Here is a 22,018-nt window from a genome sequence, read left to right on the forward strand (position 1 = left end):
GGTCAAAGAAGGAGCTAAAGGGCGCATTTTGACACAATAACTTTGTTTGCTGAGAATTGAAGTCAATGACCGTTAACGAATTCCAGTGAAATTTGCGAACTTGAACTATGTTACCCGATACTTACCTGAATATTTATACTGATTTATAGAAGAGTCGTCTTCTTGGATTAACCTTCAAAAGAAGCTGGATCCACATTTGGAAACAAATGTTTAATGTTCCGTGACCTGTCCGCTGCTATAAATTCCATGCACATGCCGACCGCATGTTTGTCGTAAAACGAACTGAACTCCACTGACAGTTTCCATAGGCAACCCCAAAATAAACAATGCCGCAAAATGTAAAGTGAAATTGGCTGTCTTCGGGAACAGTTAGAAGCTAGAGTCAAGATCCATTACCTTTAAAAAGTGTTTGATTTTATTTGTTTGTGTCGACTTTGTTCACGCAGTATTTCTTACTGTCACGTTCGAATACCGCAAATCAGTCACGCGAAAATACTGCAGACCGTGCAGACTTTTTTGAGCCTTTAATTTTGACTCTTTTTTTGGCGCTAGTTACAAAATGGTGTTCAATATATCTGAAAGTTTGTCATTTATCAACAGGCAGCACAAGCGCAGTATGTGACTTTTGATTCAATAGACAAACGCGTAAAAGACTTTGTATGGGAAACTTACTCAGTCTGCACGGTCTGCAGTGTTTTGGCGTGACTGATACACAGTATTCGAACGTGACAGTAACTACTGAGTGAACGAAGTAAAATCAAGCACTTTTTAAAGGCAATGGAACGTGACTCTAGCTTCTAACTGTTCCCGAAGACAGCCAATTTCACTTTACATTTTGCGGCATTGTGTATTTTGGGGTTGTCTATGGAAACTGTCAGTGGAGTTCAGTTAGTTTTACGACAAACATGCGGTCGGCGTGTGCATGGAATTTATAGCAGCGGGCAGGTCACGGAACATTAACCATTTCTTCTTTTAGAGGTTTCCAAAGCTGGATCGAGCATCTTTTGAAGACTAATCCAAGAAGACGATTCTGCTATAAATATAAATATTCAGGTAAGTATCGGGTAACATAGTTCAAGTTCGCAAATTTCACTGGAATTCGTTAACGGTCATTGACTTCAATTCTCAGCAAACAAAGTTATTGTGTCAAAATGCGCCCTTTAGCTCCTTCTTTGACCCTGTAAGATTTCATATCTGGAAATAGTTTCTTGCAATAATGAAGCGTTTGCTTTTCTTCCGGGTTTTCTTGCAGTATTCGGTTTCGTTACGCTTGGGTCAAAGGTCACGTTTTCAGGAAGAAGTACTGCATTTAGTTCGCTATCTCAGCGCTCGCGATTTTATTTACCCAAAAATTTTATTTCACTAATTTGAAGAAGAAACAATGCTCTTTCAGACCAAAGAAGTCGTTTTGGGAAAAGCCGTGTACCAGAACGCCTTTTTAGCATTTGAAAATAGGCTAAATGTAGACCTCTTGTTTAGCTGTCTTGGGTTGTTACCTTTGAAAATTCGTCAAATATTTTAGTTCTAATCAAATCGCGATCTGTTTAGCTCTAAATATACAAGAAAGGAAGTACAAATACAACGTACAATCAGTTTGTTATGAAGATTTTTACTTTTGAGTTTACGAGCCTCTGAATATGCCGCTCATTTTCGATTGATCGATTTTGGCCGATTTGGGACATCGAACGAAAAAATTGCGTAAAAAAAATAATTTTTGATTTATCGAACTTAAAACAATATTTTTGTAACTAGTGCCCGTAGGGCTTCATTCTGGGCGAGTTTGAAGAAATTCGATTTTTTCGCTATTTCCAAGTCTAGTTGATATTTAGGCGAAGCTGCTCTTAATATATAACAAAGCACTTAATGTATAGTCCCTTAGGAAACTAGTTAGTTTTGTTTTCCCTCGAGTCCTGATGTTTCCCTCGACTTCGTCACGGGAAACATCAGGACTCTGGGGAAAACAAAACTAACTGTTTCCCTCGGGACTATACATTAAGTGTAAATTATTTAGTACTAGCATTCCTGTGATGTTATTGTCCTCGAGAGGCAAGCAAACGTAAAATCGGTTCCGGTGAGTAATTAATGGATCAATTTGAGCTCTTGGTGGCAGACAGCAAATTCAATGCATTATTTGGCACGTTACCTAACGTAACTTTTGGGAATTTTTCGTTTTAAATATGATTGAAGTTGCTTTATTGCCTTGTTTCGGGATTAACACTAAAGAAGACAGCGCAGACTGCTGTTGTGTTTGGATAAATTCCAAGTTATTTTACGCTTAACCAAAACATTTATCATACGGAATCATTCCAAAACGACTGAAAACTCAGCGACATTGCTGTATACTGGCCCGGAGAGGTAGCAAGCCACAAAGAATTTTGTACAAAGAGGGCGCCATGCATGCCATGCGAACCATGCGAACCATGCTTCCTTGCTCAATAAAAGGGCGAACCTTAAGCGCAATTAGCTAACTTTTGCTAACAACAGTGCTACAGTATGTAGAAATTGGGATTGAATGTGCCACAACAACTTCTAAGGAACATCGTTCAGGTCAAAATTGCCATAAGCTTACGTACGAACAAAAGCCTTTAGCATAGCTTGAGGCTGAAACAACTGGAACATGCACTTTTCATTAAAAAACGAGTGGTTTTCCAGTTGTTCCCCATGAGGGCTTTAAAACACGGTGATATCTTTACCGCTGGGGTCCAGAACAAGACAAACTTTTAATACCTGTGATGATGAAAGAATTCTTGAGTAGGACAAAGCAGAAAAAAAACTGTCTCAAAACTCGCAAATATGGGGTATTAAAAAAAAAAGAAAACTTACTATCCTGATCTGTTCGAACAACAATAACAGGATCACTGGCTGGTCCAGCTCCTTTGACGGTAGATGCAAACACTGTTATATTGTAGTTGACCCACTCCTTTAGATTTGCCAATTCCTTTTGACGATCATCAGGACCAGCTAGAACATTCCCTTTGTCATTTTCTGTTTGTGAGTGGTAAGTAATGGTGTAACCCGTGATGATGCCATTCTGTTGATCAGATGGAACTTTATCCCACATGACTAAGATGCTGGTTGAGCTGTTGCTCTGTCCTGTCACATTTTCAGGTGCAACACCAGGCTCTGGTATAGAAAGTTAATTTGAGTTTTAAAGTTGGCATAAACATTACACACGAAAATGTGGCAACAAAAGAGCAGAGAATGCAGCAAGGAAGCAAACCCAAGTAAATTAGGAAACAGGCTAAGAAAGAACAGAAAAGTTCGAAAGGCAAACAATTCCCAAACTAATAATAAAGTTGACCTTTTGTTCTTACTTTGCTAAGCCAGTGACCCTTTTCACATACAGCTGTACATCTTTGCAGGAAACAATAGCGGTCAATGGGTGAAGGAAATGAATAAACAACCAACACTATTTTGTGTATTATTTTTGTGTACACTATTTTCCATCGGCTGCAAAAGTGCTGTCAAATTTTAATCATGCCAAACAATCAAACTGATTCACCTTGTCATCAAAATATCAAGCAATCTGTGCCTGAATAATGTAGAATGAAAGCTGCAATTTATATAAATTCAGATGTTACAGATTACATGTATGTAAATGTTGAAACAACTACATTGTTTATATACATGTAGAGCACCTTCTTCATCTGTGGTAGCATTCACTACAGGACTCCCATCACTAGTGCCAACCATGTTTCTTGCGAACACTTTAAAGTAATATAATGTCCAAGGGGAGAGGTTTTCAAGAGAAGCATTTGTACTGGGCACCACACAGGAACTATCTGACAGGGATCCTTGACAGAGAGGATCTTCAAAGTCTGCATTATCTAGACTTCTCTTTACTGTGTAGTTCTGAATTGCACTGTTCCCATCAAAACCAGCAATCCAGGAAATGTTCACTACTCGAGCGCTCTTTGAGCCAACTGCCACATTCAATGGTGGGTTTGGTTCCACTGTAGAGTTAATTTATATAATTATATACTCTTTAACAACAATTCATGTACAATCAAAGTTCTCCCCCATTAGTCAAAAAGTAATTATAGACTGACAAATAATACAGGATACAAGTGATTTGGTTAAATTATTGAAGCACTATGAATCAGAAAGAACCTAATCTTCTAAACCAGGTTATCTTTTTCTTCAGTTTTATTAAGGGTACTCCTTAGTGCTCTTTAACAGGTTCATTACCATTAGAGAGACTAATAAAGTTAGATCATGATTCTTCTCTTTCCTGTGAATTCTTTTTCAAGGATTAACGCCCGTAAGGGCGCTGAATGTAAATTAATGGTGTAAAACAAACAACAACAAAAAAACAAAAAAACAAAAAAACAAAAAAACAAAAAAAAATAGGGAAAGGCAGATCGCAAATTGAAAAAAATTATGAGGATTCTTAAAAGAGCCATAAAAGCAAGGGATGCAAAAGTAAAACTGAATACTAAAAATTTCTTTTCAGTAATTTCAGTACCATCTCATTTTAAGCATGCCGTGATTTTTCTTTGTTGATAGTTACTGAAAGTTACATTGTATGAACCCAAGTCAATACAATACACCAGGAAAACAGACCTTGAATAACAACTGATTTGGTATCTGATGAATTACCAGCATCATTAATAACGACACAGGTGTAATACCCAGCATCTTGTGGTGTAGTTGCATTTATTGCCAGCTGTCCTTGACTTTGATTGTAATGTGGAATAGTCACTCGTGAGTCATTACTCTCCACACTAGCATTTCTTGCTATCACAATTCCAGCTTTTTCCCAACGCACTTCAGACACTGGTGGCAAAGCATTATACTGACATGTCAACAGTAACTGTCTTCCTTTAATCACAAACTGTACTTGAACACCAATAATCGTCACTTCTGGTACAACTGCAATTGTGAAATTGTTTCAGTTATTTGCAAAATTGTTTCAGTTAATCAAAAATAAACCAAAGGGAAATGAAGTACAAATATTAAATGAAAGGAATAAGTTGATCTACTGTATCTCAAGGCCTATTTTAGCTGGGCCAGCTGGGCAACTGGGATCGATAAAAACATTTGCTGAAATTAATAATACCTTATCAGTCATGAGCCATGATTAGGCTACATGTACAAGGAACAATATGTACTTTGAAGTGCTTTCGTCAAACAGTGTCCTTCGTTTGTTCAAAAGATTCAGATCCTGTAAAGAGCACATCACCTTCAACCTTCTAAAATTGTGATCACAGCCTATTTTCTTTCAAGTTGTGGTGATATTTCCATGAAATTGTTGAAATGAAAGTTCCACCATTGGTAAAATGTTAATCGAACTCATACAATATCTCTAGTTTTTAAATATGTTTAAGGTTGATAAATCTTTGAGAACATATTAAAAGCTTAGCTGTAAATATGTCAACGCAGCAGAAATAATCAGCAAAGTTACGATGACGCTTTCTTTAATGAACTCGAATAACGATTTCGATTTGTTGGTTGAGTTATCAGAACTCCTTGTCCATTTTATTTTCGCAGTGTAAAATTTCACTATGTTGAGGGAACAATTGTTGTTTGTTGACAGTTGAAAACACCGACTCGGACGTGAAAGTGCACACGCTGCACTGTGCAAATGGCTACCTGTACGCGTCAGACTTTCCTATCAAAACTTTTGCAAACTCGCCAAACAAGCAGAAACAATAAAAAACTATCAAAAACAGGTTTTGGTTGTGATTTGAGAAAGTCACAAATTAACTCGATACCAAAGTAGATTGTTTTCTTACGTAAGTTAACTTTTCTTTACAGATCAAACGCAAAAGCTTATGCGTACAACTAGCGCGAGCAGATAAGCTTATTATTCGTTCAGCGCGAAATTGAAGACTTGTTTTCGACCCTGAAAAAAAACTCGACTTTTCCATTAGCTCAGTGCATAAAACTACATATAAGAGCCCTGGTTCTTATTCCTTGCCTTATTTCCTGCCGTCGCTGTGAAAAATCTGTAAGAGAATATCGCAATTCTCACCATTTGATCACTCAACATGACAACATGCACCCGAGAACCCACGACATGTGCGTGGATCTACGCAAAGATATGTCGTCAGTATGGCGCAATTTGTTCTAAAGATAGCAAAATTGTCCCATATCATAGGTGCGCGCGGATCCCAAGACTTACGGTCTCCGTCCCCCGATTATGGCCCCTGATCCAGACTACGTCCTATCTCAAATTTCAGTCAAAGAACTAACGAAAAGAGCAAAGTACTATAAGAAAGTACTACAAGCCATCGGGACACGATAGCAACCGGAATATCTAACGAGTCTGCGCGAACATCACTATCACCGAGAGAAAAAATCAAACAAGAAAACAGGAGACATTGCTATAGGAGACGTTGTTCTCATAAATGATAATACACCACGCAACCAGTTGGTATATCCATTGGAGTTGTCAAACGAAACCAGCATGCGCAGTAATAGGAAAACAGACAGAGAAAGAGTAAATGATAAGCAACATCGTCCTACACGACTTGCTGCTCAGCCAACAACGCAGAATGAGCATTAACATTAAGTGAAGAATATTAGATATGCCGTGGGACTTTGTAATACTATCCCTGTACAATTGTTCTTTACTGCAGTCATAGCGGAGCTCCGTCATCGTACGAGCGAGCGAGCGAACGCCGTCCGTACAGACTCTGGGGGAGGGGGAGAGGAGCCTCGCGGTAGCGCAAACGGGGGAACCGAGGAATGCCATCTTTTTTTGGCGGGATTTTTAAAGAAAAGAAAACTCATTTCTATTTGCCATATCAACAAATAATAGCGGAGGTTGATCTAACGTTTTTAAGATGGAGTTGCACTGAAGCATAAAACAGAAACGGAATGCAAGAAATTACAGGCAAAGAAGTGGCAAAGAAGTAGCAAAGAAGTAGCGAAGAAGATCGTGAAAGAGAGCGGACCAGCGCTGGGGAAGGAGGTGAAACAGTACTGAACACTGCCGTTAATTATAGCGAGTCAAGGACTAGAGAAAGGGGATGAAATAACACGGAACAATGCCGTGAAGCAAAGGTAACGAGGACTATAGAAAGGAGACGAAATACCCGACGACTGTAGAACCGCTCAATTAATTCGCGCGTCGAGATGCTGTGCAGCCGAGCAAGAAAAGTCACATGATTAAAATCAGGTGACGAACTAGGGAACTGTGTGTTTAGTGTAAAACAGAAAACACAGCGGAAAAAAGTGGTTGATTCGTTGATCTATCGAAAAGATTAGATCAGTTCCGTTCAGTCTTCACAACTTTTGCAGCAAGTTTCTGCACTGGCCGAAGTGAATTGCCAACTTGAGGTAAGCGACGTTTGTTGTGGCGTTTGCTATGGAAATTATGAAGTTGCCTCGGCGAGATAAGCTTATTTTCAGTAGGAATCCTTTTTTAAAGTCTTCCTTATTTGAAGCCATGCTGTGAGGCATTTTGTAAATTACATAGGTTTAATTTCGCTCATAACAATAACACTTGAGTGGTTTTGTGGATCGAGGTTGTAAGTTGCATATTGTAAACAAATCAAGTTTTGTCTCGAGTTTCGTCGTCACGTTTAAAAAAAAAAATCTGTATTTGTAAACACTACCGGGCGAGTTTTGAAGTTTTCTCTGTGTTAATTGGCACAACCGCTTCCAAGACTACAAAAATTTCTTAAACCAAGATAGGTCAACAAACCATTTTAAGCCGAAGCGAACAGGATTTGCTAAATTTACTTTTGACGTACCTATGTGAATATTTACATCTTGTGATTACAAAGTATTTCCTCGTTTTGTTAGTTCAATTTATTCGGTTTGACGAAATGCTTGGGAGGAATTTCCAGGTTAATTTGGTTGAAGACTGGTAAAGCTACCGCCGATAAAATGACTGCAAAGCTAAATTAAGCCGTCGGCAAAAATACACACTGTGATATTCAAATCTATGCTTAAGCGTGAATAATTGTTAAGAGCCAGTGCCCATAATTATGGACCAAACAACGGCACAAGTCGAAAAATCGATTTTACTCATTTTTTGCCCATAGATTGGCCCTAGCTAGTAAACAAACGGACCATAGTTAGTCTCTGCTAATGCAGCTTTTTTGGGGAGAAATTTGCGAAAAACGATTTTTTTCCGATTAGGCTCAAAATCTACTTCCGGTTTTGCTGAATTTTCCGAATATTTGATTGCTTCGCGCTCCGCAGAACAGCTACTTGAGAATCTTTCAATGGTCTTTACATTCAGCTCAGGTCTTCATGGTATGACTGAGCGAAAAATAAAATAAATCGAGGCTTCGTTTCAGCCTGAAACGAGATCGAACACAAACGGAAAATATTACGATGTGTTTCAAACGAATTATAGCACTAAAATATTGCCATATTTTTCTATGGGCTATAACTTTAAATGCCATAAAAACACTTTATACGGGTTAACTGTACACCCACCTGTTTGAAAATCAAAAAATATCTCTGGGCAAATGGTTTGTGTTCGGTTTTAAGTCGCCCGCCTTGGCATGTGCTTCTCATGAATTTTTCCCTGAACCGCCGTGAGAATGTAAACAATTGCGTGACTCTGGCGGTCACTCTGAATACATAATTCGTTTCCAACAAACCGCAGATGGCTATCTTAGAACATTTGGGTGAAAAAAGAAAAACATAATGGACCACTTTTAACTTTTATATTTTGAAAGTCATCGCTTTGGAAATTTCGTTAATTAAAAACGCCAATTAAAAGCAATTTACTCGGAGTTCGAGTGTTACTGCTTTGTCGTTTTAGGCTGTCGTTTTTTCTCTGATCATTTTAATTACAAGAACGAGTTCTAGAAAGAAAATCGTTCTAAGTTCATTTGTTAAGCGTAATGAAAAGTTGATATTGTTGGTTTGTAGCCTTACGTGATCTGAAGGAACGCTACAGTGATTAAATTTGTATTTGTTGATTTCTACGGATCGATTTTCGGTTAAACCTTTTTATTTGTGCCAGCACATTTAGTGCTTTTTCTCCTGCTAAAAAGTCGGAAAAAGTAAAGTAAACAAATCCTAAAAGTCATAAATAAGAGGTATCGACAGTGCGAGTGTCTCGGTAAGCTGTTAATTTGAACAATTACTGTGCTGGACGGATTGCTTTCCTGGTTACCCACGTACTATACATAGCTCATTGTGCGCGAATGTTTCTGTTTCAAACAACTGAAATGCTCAGTGCTTTTTCCTTTTTTTCTTCAGTCTTAAAACTTAAGGTTAAAGTTAGGCTAAACCCTAAACTGTTTTGGCGGCCAACCTATTTTTGGCTAATTGCTTAATCAAATTATATATATATATATTTCATTGAAATTCGCTCCTCTGTGACCGACTTCCGCGAACAAAACAAGATGGATGTTCGCTGTTCATTTAAGACTACAATCCTGGTCAAAAGTGTTGGGACAGTTACGGCAGATGACTTCACAGGCAGCCTCTCTTAAGACCAAAACCGCGCAAGCCCGCCTACCCCCTCCCCCCTGTCAATGTTGATAAAAATCTTGAAGAAAAAAAATCCTTGACAATAGCCTCAGAATAGCCTCGTTTCAAGAGTTGTTCGCCTCCTAGAACAGTATTCTCGAACTAAAGAGACGATAAGATAGATATTCACGTCTTATTCCAATAATAGCGATTTTTCAGCAATCGCGTTTGGTTCCAACACAACTGTCTAACCACTTTCTATTGTCCCTTTTTCCTTTTTTCCCACATCCAATCTGGTCTTCAGAATAGCTTCGTTTTCATGCAACATTGCTAGGGGAGAGGGGGGCTCAATTGTACTTGCTTCCATTCATCTTTTGTTCTAAAACGTTAAGGACGTAGTTGAAATCGTGGGTTTCAGCGCGCAAAAATGGGAGGTGTCCCAACAACTTATGGCCACGATTGCAGGTTTACACTAGAGGAAATTGTTCCGGATTCGTGATGAATCCAGAATGTTTTAGTGCCGGATTGATTTGCCGTTTACACAAAAATGGACGAAACCGAAATAAAAACTCCCCGATTTGGTCGTGTCTCCGGAGATTTTGAATCCGGAATTTAAAGTGGGAACTTTGAATCCGAAAACTTTTGAATCTGGAGAGTTTTGTCGTGTGAACGATTTTCTCTCGAATCCAGATATTTTTCCGGCTGTGATCTTTTGAGTTTGCGGTGGAACGAAAATGGCGGATTACATGATCCAGTCGTAGTCGAGTCGTAGGCGCATTGATGGCCATTTGATGGCGGTCGCTGGGTGATTACCTCGTGCTGTTTCAGGTGTAGGTAATCACTTTTATAATGGGTAATGCCATACTCCTCAGAAACCGTGCCCAATTTATACTTTACTGCGCAGATGACGACGATGGCACGATCGAAAACCTCGACGGTTTTCGACCCTAAACCCTAAGTAAATACCTGGAGGAACCTGGCATGATGGACAACAGTACCGTGGTCAGCGAGTTGAAAGAAAACTTCAGACTGTCTCAACCTACCCCTAGCCTTATTTTCGGAGGCATTTTGTTTCTCGTTGTCGAGGCAACAAACTGCTTGTTAACCATTCCATCATGAATGTTCCCGGAGTTATCGTCGTGTATAAACGGTTAAGAATCCGAATATCCTTTCACTGTAAACCCCTACTAATCCGAATACTCTAAAATTGATGAATTCGGGAACTCCTTTATTGTAAACCTAGTCCTAGATCGACCACTGTAATGTTTATTTGTCTACCAGTGTTTTGATCTGCAAATTTCAGTTAATTGATCAAACAACCAAAGTAGAAAAGATGGATTTTTTTCCCAGTATGATTGAAACTTAAACGCAATTTCTTCCTCGGCTAATTCAATTCAAGAAATTCCGGGTTTTCTAGCTGAGTTTGAGCATATTGTGTAGGTACAAATTTTCTACACAGCTAGAAGAGCTGAGATGCCGTCACGCAGTTAGTAGTCTATAGAAATTATGGTATTTCCACTTGACTTTATTTGTCAGTCAATGATTCAGTTGCCATAAATCATACAGGATTGGTTAAGTGTATCTCTGAAACTGCTACTGTGTTGTAAGTTATCAGTGAAATCAATAAAATAAACAAGTGTTAAAATCATTTCCCGGAGTACTGTAGTAACGTTCTTTATCATGGATGTCGTGGGTGTCGCAATGCAAATGAAAAAACATATATATTTATACTAACTTAAACAAAAAAAACAAAAACAAAAAACAACAAAAAAACATTTTTCATTATTTTATCCACACAACGTTTCAAAAATTGCTTTCATCGGATTGCTGGAAACGAATATTTTACTCGAGAGTGGCTATCCGCGTCACGCAATTGTTTACATTCCAACGGCGGATTTTGGGCAAAATCTATGAGAAACACAGGCCAAGGCGGGCGACTTGAAACCATTTGCCCAGAGATATTTTTTGATATCCTAACAGGTGGGTGTATATTTAACCCGTAGAAAGTGTTTTTATGGTATTTAAAGTTATAGCCCATAGAAAAATATGGCGATGTTTTTAAGCAATAATTCTCTTGCGACATACTGTAAAATTTTGCGTTTCAGTTTTACCTCTTTTTGGGCTCAAAACTAACTTTGATTTATTTTATTTTTCACTCAGTCATACTACCAAGACCTGAACTGAATATAAAATCCATTGAAAGATTCTCAAGTAGTTGTTCTGCGGAGCGCGAAGCAATCAAATATTCGGAAAATTCAGCAAAACCGGAAGTAGATTTTGAGCCCAGTCGGGTCTAAATCGTTTTTGGCGTATTTCGACCAAAGAAAGCTGTATTAGCAGAAACTAACTATGGTCCGTTTCTATTCTTACTAGGACCTATCTATGGACAAAATACAAGCGAAATCAATTTTTCGACCTGTGCCATTGATAGGCGATTTAGGTCCATTTTTATAGGCATTCACTCTTAAACTTTAACACTGCAAGCTTAAACGAATTTTCTTCATCCTTTCTTTCATTCAGTCATCCTTCATTGAGAAGGGATTTGCTGTTTGATACTCAGCTGTAATGATATGCATATTGTGTTTATAATGTAGATTTCCTCGTTTTATTTTGTTGTTGTCCAGTTAGTTCGGTTTGGTGAAATGCTTGTAGTCGAAATGTCGAGTGGACGATTATGCATGTAAACCCTGTCGGCAAGTAAAGCTCTACTTCGATTTTGATTTGCTATTTCATTTTATTAGTGCCACTGTTTTTGGTTGGGGGTACATGGCCTCTATTTTCCTAATGAGATGTTATTCCCTAGTGTGGTATTTACACTTATGGAAATGTTCCATAACAGTGAGATAGTACTAATTAAAAAAAATGCTAAGAGCTGTGCTCGGTAACTTGAACAGTGAAAATGACATTTACATACGTAGAAAAAATTTAGGGCATAGAAGTCCTTGCCCTGACCATTTCTTGGTAATAAAAATAACTTTTACTTATGTACATTCAAAATTTAGTTGGTGAGAGTGCATTCCTCGCTCCACTCTCTCTCTCTCTGCTCTCTTTTTCACACTAATTTTTTGATTGACTAACTTATTAACCGAATGTCACTGACTGTTTTCTTTGTTGTGCTTTACTTTTTTGCTCGTCCAAGAAAGTTAACGTTAAAATCTGACATTTGAATGCCTCCTTTGCTAAAGTTAGTCACCATTTAATTGTTATCACTCCCTGTGAATTCATAGAGAATTACCACCTAATGTGGAAGTCCTGTCTTCAAGTGTGGGAAAATGACACCGCAAAAAGTTACAAAAAAAGTTACAATGAAAGTAAAAAGAATTGTGAATGTTGATCATGACTTGGTGTACATTGTACATCATGTAAAGGTATGTGGTGAGTGCCAGAGGCATAACATTTCATACATTTGCCTTTTCAGGACAAATTATATAACAGTGACATTTTAAAAGATGTAATCAGAAAAATAATGAGTATTGTCCAGGCAGTACCAGTTTATGGACGGCATATGCAGACAGTAAGAGGTGCTGTAAGCATTACCAGGTAATTAAGTTAGTTTTATGCTTATGACTTCTTGTACTTGGATTTTGTGTCATATCGTCACAAGAATAGGTAATGAAAGATGCATTAGACGATGCAATTTATTTTCAAAGGCAAACTTAAAAGTCTGCCTATGGTGGATACCGGTTGTGTGTAAAGTGAATGTAAAGCAAACACACTGTTAAAGATGTACGTGCATGTTAATATTGAATAATCTGACATTTCAGCGAGTTTGAAAATATATTATATCTATGACAGTTCTGAGGTGAGGGCTGTTACATGTACATGTAAATGGCTCATGCTCAATTTTTCACTTGTTATGATTTAGCTGCCAATATGTTCTGTAAATTAATTTTAATAGTCATCTGTTGGTGTGCAACGATATACACCAATATATAACCAAATATTGTACAGTGTAAATTAATTAACCAAATTATGCTGTTTTCAGTTAACCAACGCTACTACATGTACATTGTAATGTGATGTTGAAGCGCACAAATTTGCAAACATGCCCAGTGTCAACTTGTCAAATGTATGAACTGGCCAGCCAGTCTAGATTACAAAACTTTCTGAAAGTTGGCCTTACCAGGTAAGATATTTCTTAAAGCATATTTTGTAATTAATGATTTCTCAGACATTGCATGTGAATATCTTCTGGAACTGCACACTCAGATTAAGTCAGCAAGAACATCAGTATTTATCCTGACAAAGTCTGATTTTCAGTTATATGTACAACCAAACAGCCTGGATGGCCCTTTGATTGGGACTACATGCACATTGTTGTACTGCAATGTTCCAGTTTCTTGTTTAAAGCAAATTGCATGTGCGCTCGAAAGCAAGTCGCCAAGTTCATAACAGTTATATATGTTTGCTTTTCATCTCAGGACAGAGCCTGCCACTGTGAAAGTTTTGGTGCCATCCCCCTAGCATTTGATTCACTACTGTAGACACTCAGTAAACAACTAGCAATGAAGGACACTGTATATCAATGAAAGGAATGTCATCTGTTGGTTATAAATTATAATTGATATGTCTTTGTATGTTCAGTGGTGTTCAAGTAGCAGCGATATACAGTATGATTACATCCCTGTTCCTGTCAGTCAATATACGAACAGTGTACACATGGGCAACCTGGATTAAAACAGCAAAGATTTTCAAAGCAACCATGGCCAGTTGAGATATTTCTAAAGAAATATAAATTGAAGGTCCTTATGATTGCTTATAGGGATTGATTTTTATTGTAAACAATATTTTACTGAGTGTATTTTTCTTGTGTACTAATTGTTATAGAACACAGAGACCGCTGTCATAACAGAGATATTAATGTGTGAAAAGTTCCATAAAAAAATGCACCGGGAGCAAATTAAATCATCATAGATGCAGCCTCTGAGAGATCCCCAATATTAATGGAATATACATTGTACATACATGTAAAAGAGTTCAATAATTTATTACTTAAGATTGTAATGCTTTGTTTGGTTTCTCTATATTCACAGACAACTTGATGCCATAATAATTTCTGCACAAAGTTCATTGAACAAACTGACTTGGAAGTTGAGTTCTGCAACCCATACTGTGTGTAGTAATATCATACAGCTGTAGCTGCAACATTGTGACAGATTAACTGTATTACATTATTAAGAAACACCTATGATACATGTATTAACTAATTATTTAAAGTGTCTGTTAAATTAATCAATTTTCTTGGAGACAATTTACTCATCATGTCATGGTTTATTCAAATAATTGCTTTTTTGGCTTAAAAATGATATTTATTGTGCTTGGTTTATGTTGCTCTTAAATCAATTTTGTGATAACTGGCATTGGGCATGGCATAAATTAATATTTTGCCAACACGAAATGGAGAACTGGGTCTTAAGCAAAGTTGCAGGATTAGTATTTTTGTAGAAAGAAAGAGTTGAGAAATTTGTGACATTCTACTGACAGCCTTGCCATTCGCAACGTCCAATAAGGTTAATTTGTTCCCTAGAGTTGTGCAAATAGCGTTCTCTAATTTATAAATTATTTCAATCAGTTATTTAAATGATTGCCTTATAACCCCATCTCCAGCTTTGGTGCATGCAGGATATTGATGTATTGTTTATCCATTTTGCTATAAATTATCTTTAATTGATGTGTCAATCTAAACATATCTTTGATGTGCTGGCTTTTTCTGACAAATGTACCTATGCCTCATAATCTTTGAGTGCGTTTGGTTGTGTAGTGCAGACAAAATACACGTACATAATATAACTTACTTATAGCTTACATGTACTTATAATTCTTGGTATAATTTAATCATTATGAGCAAAATTAATTAATGGAACCCAATAACAGCTCCTGTATTCCACAATCTCAGTCGAGAAAAAGAACAAATCACATTGGAATTGAATAGTAAAATTATTATCCGAAGCCTATGCAAGTATTCATGATCAGCAACAAAATATCATATTTATCGTTCATGCCAGAGTGATTTTGCTTATACTTATACTTTAAGAGATGGTGCAAACCCTTTTAGCAGGAGGAGATGCCATACAAAAATGAAGATAGCTAACTGTCTTTGGGGATCAAGTTAGAAAACAAAACTTTTTAACTTTTTACATGTGTATACTACTTTGGTATTTTTGTGAGATTTCATTTGGTAGAAATTTGGGGACTGAATATATTGTAACCACTACATTTCAGTCATACCCCACAACAATAAAAAATGTGTAAATAAACTTCTTTTGTGCAGGAGTCCCAATTGTTAACTAAGAAAGAATATAATGATTAATAACAATGTCATGTCTTTCTCAATAAGAAAGAACAGGAAATGTCACCAAAAAGCACAGAAGACAGTTCTGTTATGTGATCAACATTATTGGTGGCTCCCCTGAAATGCTTGAAATCATGGCTCTGTTTTCATCATTACACCATCTTACACCTCGATCTGCTGATGTGATCCTAGTTCGGGCTGAAACTATAAAATCGCTCGCAGTTTACTTCACATACATGTACATGTTGGATTATTTTCATCAGTAACAACATTCCAAAAAATAACTGACGAGCTCCGCTTTTAGGCTTGGCTAAATCTATATATTATCTCTCTTTTTACATAGAACAATGTTGGATCATATATAATCTTGTCGGCCCGGGAGAGTGTCACACATCATGTAATTAAGTACACCAAAATACTAGAGTCATATGTAATCCTGAACTTCTACAACTACAAGAGAATCACGTGTTCACCTCGTTACAATAGTTGCAACACGTACCATGTAAATAAGGCTAAGAGAGGCTAAGAGAGGCTAAGAGAGGCTAAGAGAGGCTAAGAGAGGCTAAAAATATCATATTTCAATGGAATTTGAATCCAAGGCTTGGTGATATCAGTTCAACCACTCCGGTAGTGGGAAGTGTCACGATCACGACTCACCCTTTATGCGGACATGTTGTTTGAACTGCAGGCTTAATGTGATCTCAAAATGAAAGACAATTCGCATTATAATGGACTTACTAAGTCAATGTGATAGTAAGTGCTAAATTGGTGTTTGTTAACGAAAAAAAGGAATTCCTCTTCAAGTGCAAGTCCAGCGGATAGCTGTGTTTCGTTGAGTAAGGGCAACTTGTTCTTCTTTATCATTATCCTCACCGCCACCACCACATACAGACTGCCCAACCAAGATAAGTCAGGTGATCCTAAAGGGCATCATTGCTGTAAAATTTATCGCATGGGCAACTAATTCAATTGTTGCCTACGTGTTCAGCAATATCCTTTAACTGATCTTGAAGATTTAAATGTTAAGAAATTTCTCTTCATATGGTTCTCCTGAATTTCAGATGTTACCGTTATATTGTGCAAACTGCCCTTTATCTCTGACACTAAAGTAACGAATGGCCGCTTGAGCTCTCCCAAGCTTTTCTCCCTGTCAATTCCGTTCTGCAAGGCCCAAGTTGATAGTACTAATCTGCCCGTCGACGCAACGAGCCACAAAAATGCTTGGTTACAGAAGCGAATGGGAGCCGGAGTGTAGCGGATTACCTTGAAAAGAAAACCAGTCTGTTGCTTACCAATATACAGTCATTTCAAGAAAAATCATCATACATGTAGCATCCAGCGTGGAAAGCTCCGCTGTAAGGTTAGAAGACAAATGTGTCCGCCATTGCTCCGGCAGAAATGACAAACTGTGACATAACGGTAGTCAACACTCCATTGTTAGGACGCAAATTTTGATTGGTTCGCTAAAAAAGACAACATTGGATCAGAGTTATACGCTTCGGGGTTATATACTTCTGGTACCGTATGTTAATTATGTGTACCTCATATTCAATGCACACTTATATCATGCAATAAGAGACTGGGTCGAGTAATGGCGACGTAAAGACGTGCGTTGCTGCCGTCCGCCGATCTTTCTGCTCTGTTTTTGGTAAATGGCCGTTTTTTGCGGTCAGTTTTTGAGCAAAAGAAAAACCATATCCTCAGACTCTTCCGACGAATCATCTCTTTCGCCGGAAATAAAAAAAAACGAGGCCATACTCCTCGCCAACGCATCACGAAGACGAAATAATGACAGCTCTCAGTATGACGCAAGGTGTTGGTGCAACTCTACAAGCAATCTTAGCAAAGCTGGAAAAGCTTGATTCAATAGAATCCGCCGTGAAGAAAATTGAAGCCAATCTCGAGAACTTAGAGAAACGAACTCAAAGGCTAGAAGATTTCCAAACATCAGCGAAGAAAGATATTGATGATCTAAAAGAAGGGATCAACTTTACTGGACAACAACTCAAGGATAAGACAGAAGCTGTGGAGAAGGCGCATCGACTCTATGAAACTCAATTAGCAGAGCTCACGACAAAATGCCAGAAAAATGAGGATTTGTTAGACGAGATCCACACTAAAAATCTTTACTTAGAAGCCTACTCTCGCCGGGAGAATATCAAATTCACGAACATAGAAGAATCAACAGAAATAGGCGGCCGCACTAGTGAAGACACCGAAGAAGTTCTCCGAACTTTTCTGGAACGTGATCTTGGTTACAGGGATGCAAGGAATGTAGATATTCAGCGAGTACATCGCATCGGAAAAAGGAAGGATGGAAATCCGTGTCCTATTCTGGCCCGTTTCCTTAGATATAAAGACTGTCAACAGATCTTTTTACTGGGTCACCGGCTTAAAGGCACTAACTTTCAAATGTTCCGAGACGTTCCCCAGGAAATCATTACCCGTCGCAAAGTACAGATGGGAGCTTTTAAGGATGCCAGGAAAAATGGAGTTGCTGCCTCCTTCAGCCAATCTCAACCGGATAAATTGTATATCAGAGGTAAATTGTGGCCGATCGGGCAAAAATTTACTATTTAATTAACACTAAATAAACTTTGTTCAACTTGACCGGTAAATTGTTCAAACTTCTCGCAGTCTCATTAGTGCCAATATGCTTTTTACCAATTAGAGGCGGTCGGCAGCTTAAACGGGCTAATAGAGCTGTAGGTTTTTTCTCTTTTTTACTGTAGCAAGCAATCAAGTTGCCTAATTTCTCCGCCATAAGTCCTTTAGTAATTTTATTCATTTTGTGTGTGTTTTCGTTTTACTGTCTCCAGGGCATAAAAATCTATCTAATTAACAATAGTTTAAAGGCATGTGGTCATTTAGATATCTTTTATTGTGAAAATGCAAAACAGTCAACTCAGCCTCCTTCATTACTCACAATACAACAGATCTGAAAATAGTTTCCCTCAATGTCAGGGGATTGGGAAACAATGCCAAAAGAAAAGAGGTGTTTAACTGGCTGAGAGCGAAAAAGCAATCTATATATATGCTGCAAGAGGTCCATTGTTCTCAAGAAACCACCGATATATGGACTTGTGAGTGGGGGTACAAAGCGTTCTTCAGCTGCTGCAGCAGCAACAAAGCAGGGGTTGGTATTCTTTTCAATAATAATTTCAATTGCCAGATCCACAAGGTTTTCTCGGATCCGAATGGACGCTTTTTAATATGTGATATCGTTGCTGATAGCAAGCGTCTGACTGTGGCTAACATCTACGCTCCGAATGAAGACGATCCAAACTTCTTTCAGGTCTTTTTCGATCATTTGTCAAACTTTAAATGTGAGGAAATTGTAATTGGTGGGGACTTTAACTTGGTTCTTGACATTCAAAAAGACGAGAGGGGTGGCCTTGCCAGAACACAGAAAAATGCCTTAAAAGTGATTCGAAATTTCTCTGAAAGTCTTGGTTTGACTGATATTTGGAGACTTTTCAACCCAGACGCCAGGAGATATACTTGGCGCCAAAACCAACCAGTCATACATTGCCGACTCGATTTTTTCTAGTAAGTGAATCATCTTTATGTGATGTTACCCATGCGGATATTTTTCCTGGTTTCAAAACGGATCATTCGATGATTACTCTGAATCTAGCTTTACACTCGAACCCCAGAGGCATAGGGTTTTGGAAGTTGAACACGTCCCTTTTATTCGAAATGAGATATGTTCAAGAAATTAAAACAACAAGTGAAAGCACTGTGAACCAATACAAAGACGACACCTCAGTGAACCCAGCTCTGCTTTGGGATATGATTAAATTAAAGGTGCGAGAAAAATCAATATCTTATGCTGCATACAAAAACGTGACAACAAGGAAACGCGAAGAAATGTTGGAACGCGAAATCGCCTTGTGAAAAAAACATTTAGACAATGCAAGCAATAGTAACCCTCATATCATATTGTTGCTGAGTATCGCACCAAAGGCGCTATCATTAGGTCAAAGTCGCAATGGTACAACGAAGGCGAAAAGAACTCCGGATATTTTCTAAATCTCGAAAAAAGGCACTGTAAACAAGGAACAATTAGTCAATTAAAAATGAATGACACTGACTTTGTCACCACAGACAGAGATATCTTATCTGAATGTACGGCTTTTTAAAAATATCTTTATACGTCGAAAAGCCCCGACAACATCCAGTCAACATTCCTCTCTGAAGTGAACTCCACTTCTTTGACCAATGAAGAACAAACTTTATGTGAAGGCCTCTTGACTCAAAAGGAATGTTTCGAAGCCCTGAAGAAGATGGAGTCTGACAAAACGCCAGGCACGGATGGACTCCCTGCCGAATTCTACAAAGTTTTTTGGAAAGACATTTCTTTTTTTTTAACCTCGGCCCTCAACTATGCTTTTGACTCTGGCTGCCTCTCAGTAACACAAAGACAAGGGGTTATAAAACTAATTCCAAAAAAAGATGCGGAACTATACTTCATCAAAAATTGGAGACCTATTACCCTTTTGAACACTGATTACAAAATCGCAGCAAAATCTATTGCAAACCGAATTAAATTTGTACTTCCAAACCTTATCAATCATGATCAAACAGGATTTCTGAAGGGCAGATTTGTAGGCGAAAATATCAGACTCATTGACTCTATTATCCAATATGCCACAGAAAAGAATATCCCGGGCCTGCTACTTTTTATTGACTTTGAAAAGGCATTTGATTCTCTCGAATGGTCCTTCATACACGACACATTAAGATCCTACGGTTTTGGTGCTTCGCTAATTAACTGGGTGAAAACCCTGTATAGTCATACTGAGAGCTGTATTCTGAATAATGGATGATGGGCAAGTAATTTTTTTGAGATTCAAAGAGGTGTCAGGCAAGGCTGCCCGCTCTCACCTTATTTATTTATCCTATCGGCAGAGGTGCTGGCCACGGCAATTAGGAAAAATACTAATATAAAGGGAATCTCTGTAAATAATGTGGACACTTATATTAGACGGGTCACGTGAATCTCTCCTTTCATCCCTTGCAATGCTTGATGATTTCAGCAAAGTCTCTGGCCTCAGACTCAATGATAAGAAAAAGGAAGCTCTACGGATTGGCGAAAGTATTGGAAATGATAAAATTCTGTCATCAGGAAAAGAACTTAAATGGCCAAAAGACAAAGCTGAAATCCCTAGGTCTATGGATTTCAGCAGGTCCCGAACTATCTGTCTCTTTAAATTACAATGAGAAACTTGAAAAAGTTAAAGAAATCCTAAGATGCTGGAAATACCGCCGACTCACATTGTTAGGAAAAATCACTGTTATCAAATCACTAGTGGTCTCCCAATTGGTTTATCTACTCTCGCCTCTTCGCTCAAACTACAGGGCTTTAAACGAAATAAATCATTTACCCTACACTTTTCTATGGAATGGTAAAGGCGACAAGATAAAACGGAAGGTAATGATCAATGATTTCGGTGTTGTTGGCCTAAAAATGATTGATATTATTTCCTTCAATAAATCCCTCAAAACCAAATGGATTCAAAAATATTTAGATAACAACAACAAAGGAAAATGGAAAATCTTTTTTGATATAACCCTAAAAAAATATGGCTGTCAAAACTTTTTTTCCTACAACCTCAACGTTAGAGACACCTTATCGACAATGACAACTTCGGATGCCTTTTTAAAAGAACTGTTAGGAATCTGGGAGGAAGTTAACTTTGAACCTGAAATAACATCGAAAGATCACTTGCTGGATCAACAACTTTGGCATAACTTACTAATAAAGATAGCCAACAAAACAGTTTTTTTTTTTAAAAAATTGGTTCACTAAGGGAATAACTCGGGTGAAACATCTTCTAGGACCGGACAACAACTTTCTCTCGTTAAATGATTTCCGCTGTAAGTATGAAATAGACCCTCGCCCTCTCAGCTTCTACGGATTAATATCGGCTGTAAAGTCTCTTCGGACTGATTCTAATTTTCAAGATTTACAGAACACCGACCACGAATATGAGCCACTTACAACAAGGATTTTACAGGCCAAAAAAGCAACTACATTAATATATAAAAAGCTGATTAGTAACAAGAGTTTAACCCCAGAGTCAAGTCAAAAGAAGTGGCTAGAGGATTGTGGCCTTTCAATAAATGACAACATAAATTGGACTGCTGCCTATCTTTTAGCTAAAAAATGCACAAAGAGCACTAAGCTGATAGAGTTTCAGTTTAAATTCTTACATAGGCATGTACCAACCAATAACTTCTTATTTGGAATAGGTCTACAGGGCGATAAAAAGTGCAGTTTTTGTCACACCTCCTCTGAGTTAATAATTCATCTTCTTCTGTCATGCCGCCAAACATCTCACT

At 37.9% G+C, this 22,018-nt stretch overlaps 3 protein-coding genes and 2 long non-coding RNA genes across 8 annotated transcripts in view; 3 read left to right on the top strand and 2 right to left on the bottom strand.

Moving 5' to 3' along the window:
• The window catches only part of LOC110046798 (hemicentin-2-like), a 297,824-nt gene that overhangs the window by 40,956 nt on the left and 234,850 nt on the right, over positions 1-22,018 (bottom strand). The gene's annotated exons all lie outside the window — the stretch shown is intronic.
• The window catches only part of LOC110048961 (cell adhesion molecule DSCAM-like), a 52,677-nt gene that overhangs the window by 22,547 nt on the left and 8,112 nt on the right, over positions 1-22,018 (bottom strand). For both annotated transcript variants that reach the window (XM_089287569.1, XM_089287568.1), the window contains exons 3-5: positions 4,564-4,872; positions 3,639-3,953; positions 2,824-3,123 (exon numbers count right to left, since the gene is read on the bottom strand). In XM_089287569.1, the coding sequence (XP_089143695.1) occupies positions 2,824-3,123; positions 3,639-3,953; positions 4,564-4,872 (924 nt within the window). The remainder of the gene's footprint in view (positions 1-2,823; positions 3,124-3,638; positions 3,954-4,563; positions 4,873-22,018) is intronic.
• On the top strand, positions 7,252-12,668 carry LOC149114208 (uncharacterized). Its single transcript, XR_016206611.1, has 2 exons — positions 7,252-7,284; positions 12,609-12,668. It is a non-coding gene; the product is annotated as an uncharacterized LOC149114208 (long non-coding RNA).
• On the top strand, positions 12,808-15,957 carry LOC149114209 (uncharacterized). 3 transcript variants are annotated; one of them, XR_016206594.1, is made up of 2 exons: positions 12,808-12,921; positions 13,966-15,957. It is a non-coding gene; the product is annotated as an uncharacterized LOC149114209 (long non-coding RNA). The 3 variants fall into 3 exon arrangements; XR_016206596.1 differs by lacking the exon at positions 12,808-12,921 and adding an exon at positions 13,377-13,507 and having other exon boundaries at positions 13,803-15,957; XR_016206595.1 differs by lacking the exon at positions 12,808-12,921 and adding an exon at positions 13,377-13,507.
• On the top strand, positions 17,338-18,271 carry LOC149114210 (uncharacterized). The gene has a single exon (XM_089287622.1). It carries the CDS (start codon positions 17,462-17,464, stop codon positions 18,251-18,253), a length of 792 nt encoding a protein of 263 aa, XP_089143748.1. The 5' UTR covers positions 17,338-17,461; the 3' UTR covers positions 18,254-18,271.

Source organism: Orbicella faveolata, unplaced genomic scaffold, assembly GCF_042242905.1.
Source record: "Orbicella faveolata isolate gen_17 unplaced genomic scaffold, um_ofav_v1 contig_14, whole genome shotgun sequence".
Classification (NCBI taxonomy): Eukaryota; Metazoa; Cnidaria; class Anthozoa; order Scleractinia; family Merulinidae; genus Orbicella; species Orbicella faveolata.

Coding starts and splice junctions, on each gene's coding strand:
- LOC149114210 (XM_089287622.1), top strand. CDS start 17,462: ATGACAGCTCTCAGTATGACGCAAGGTGTTGGTGCAACTCTACAAGCA.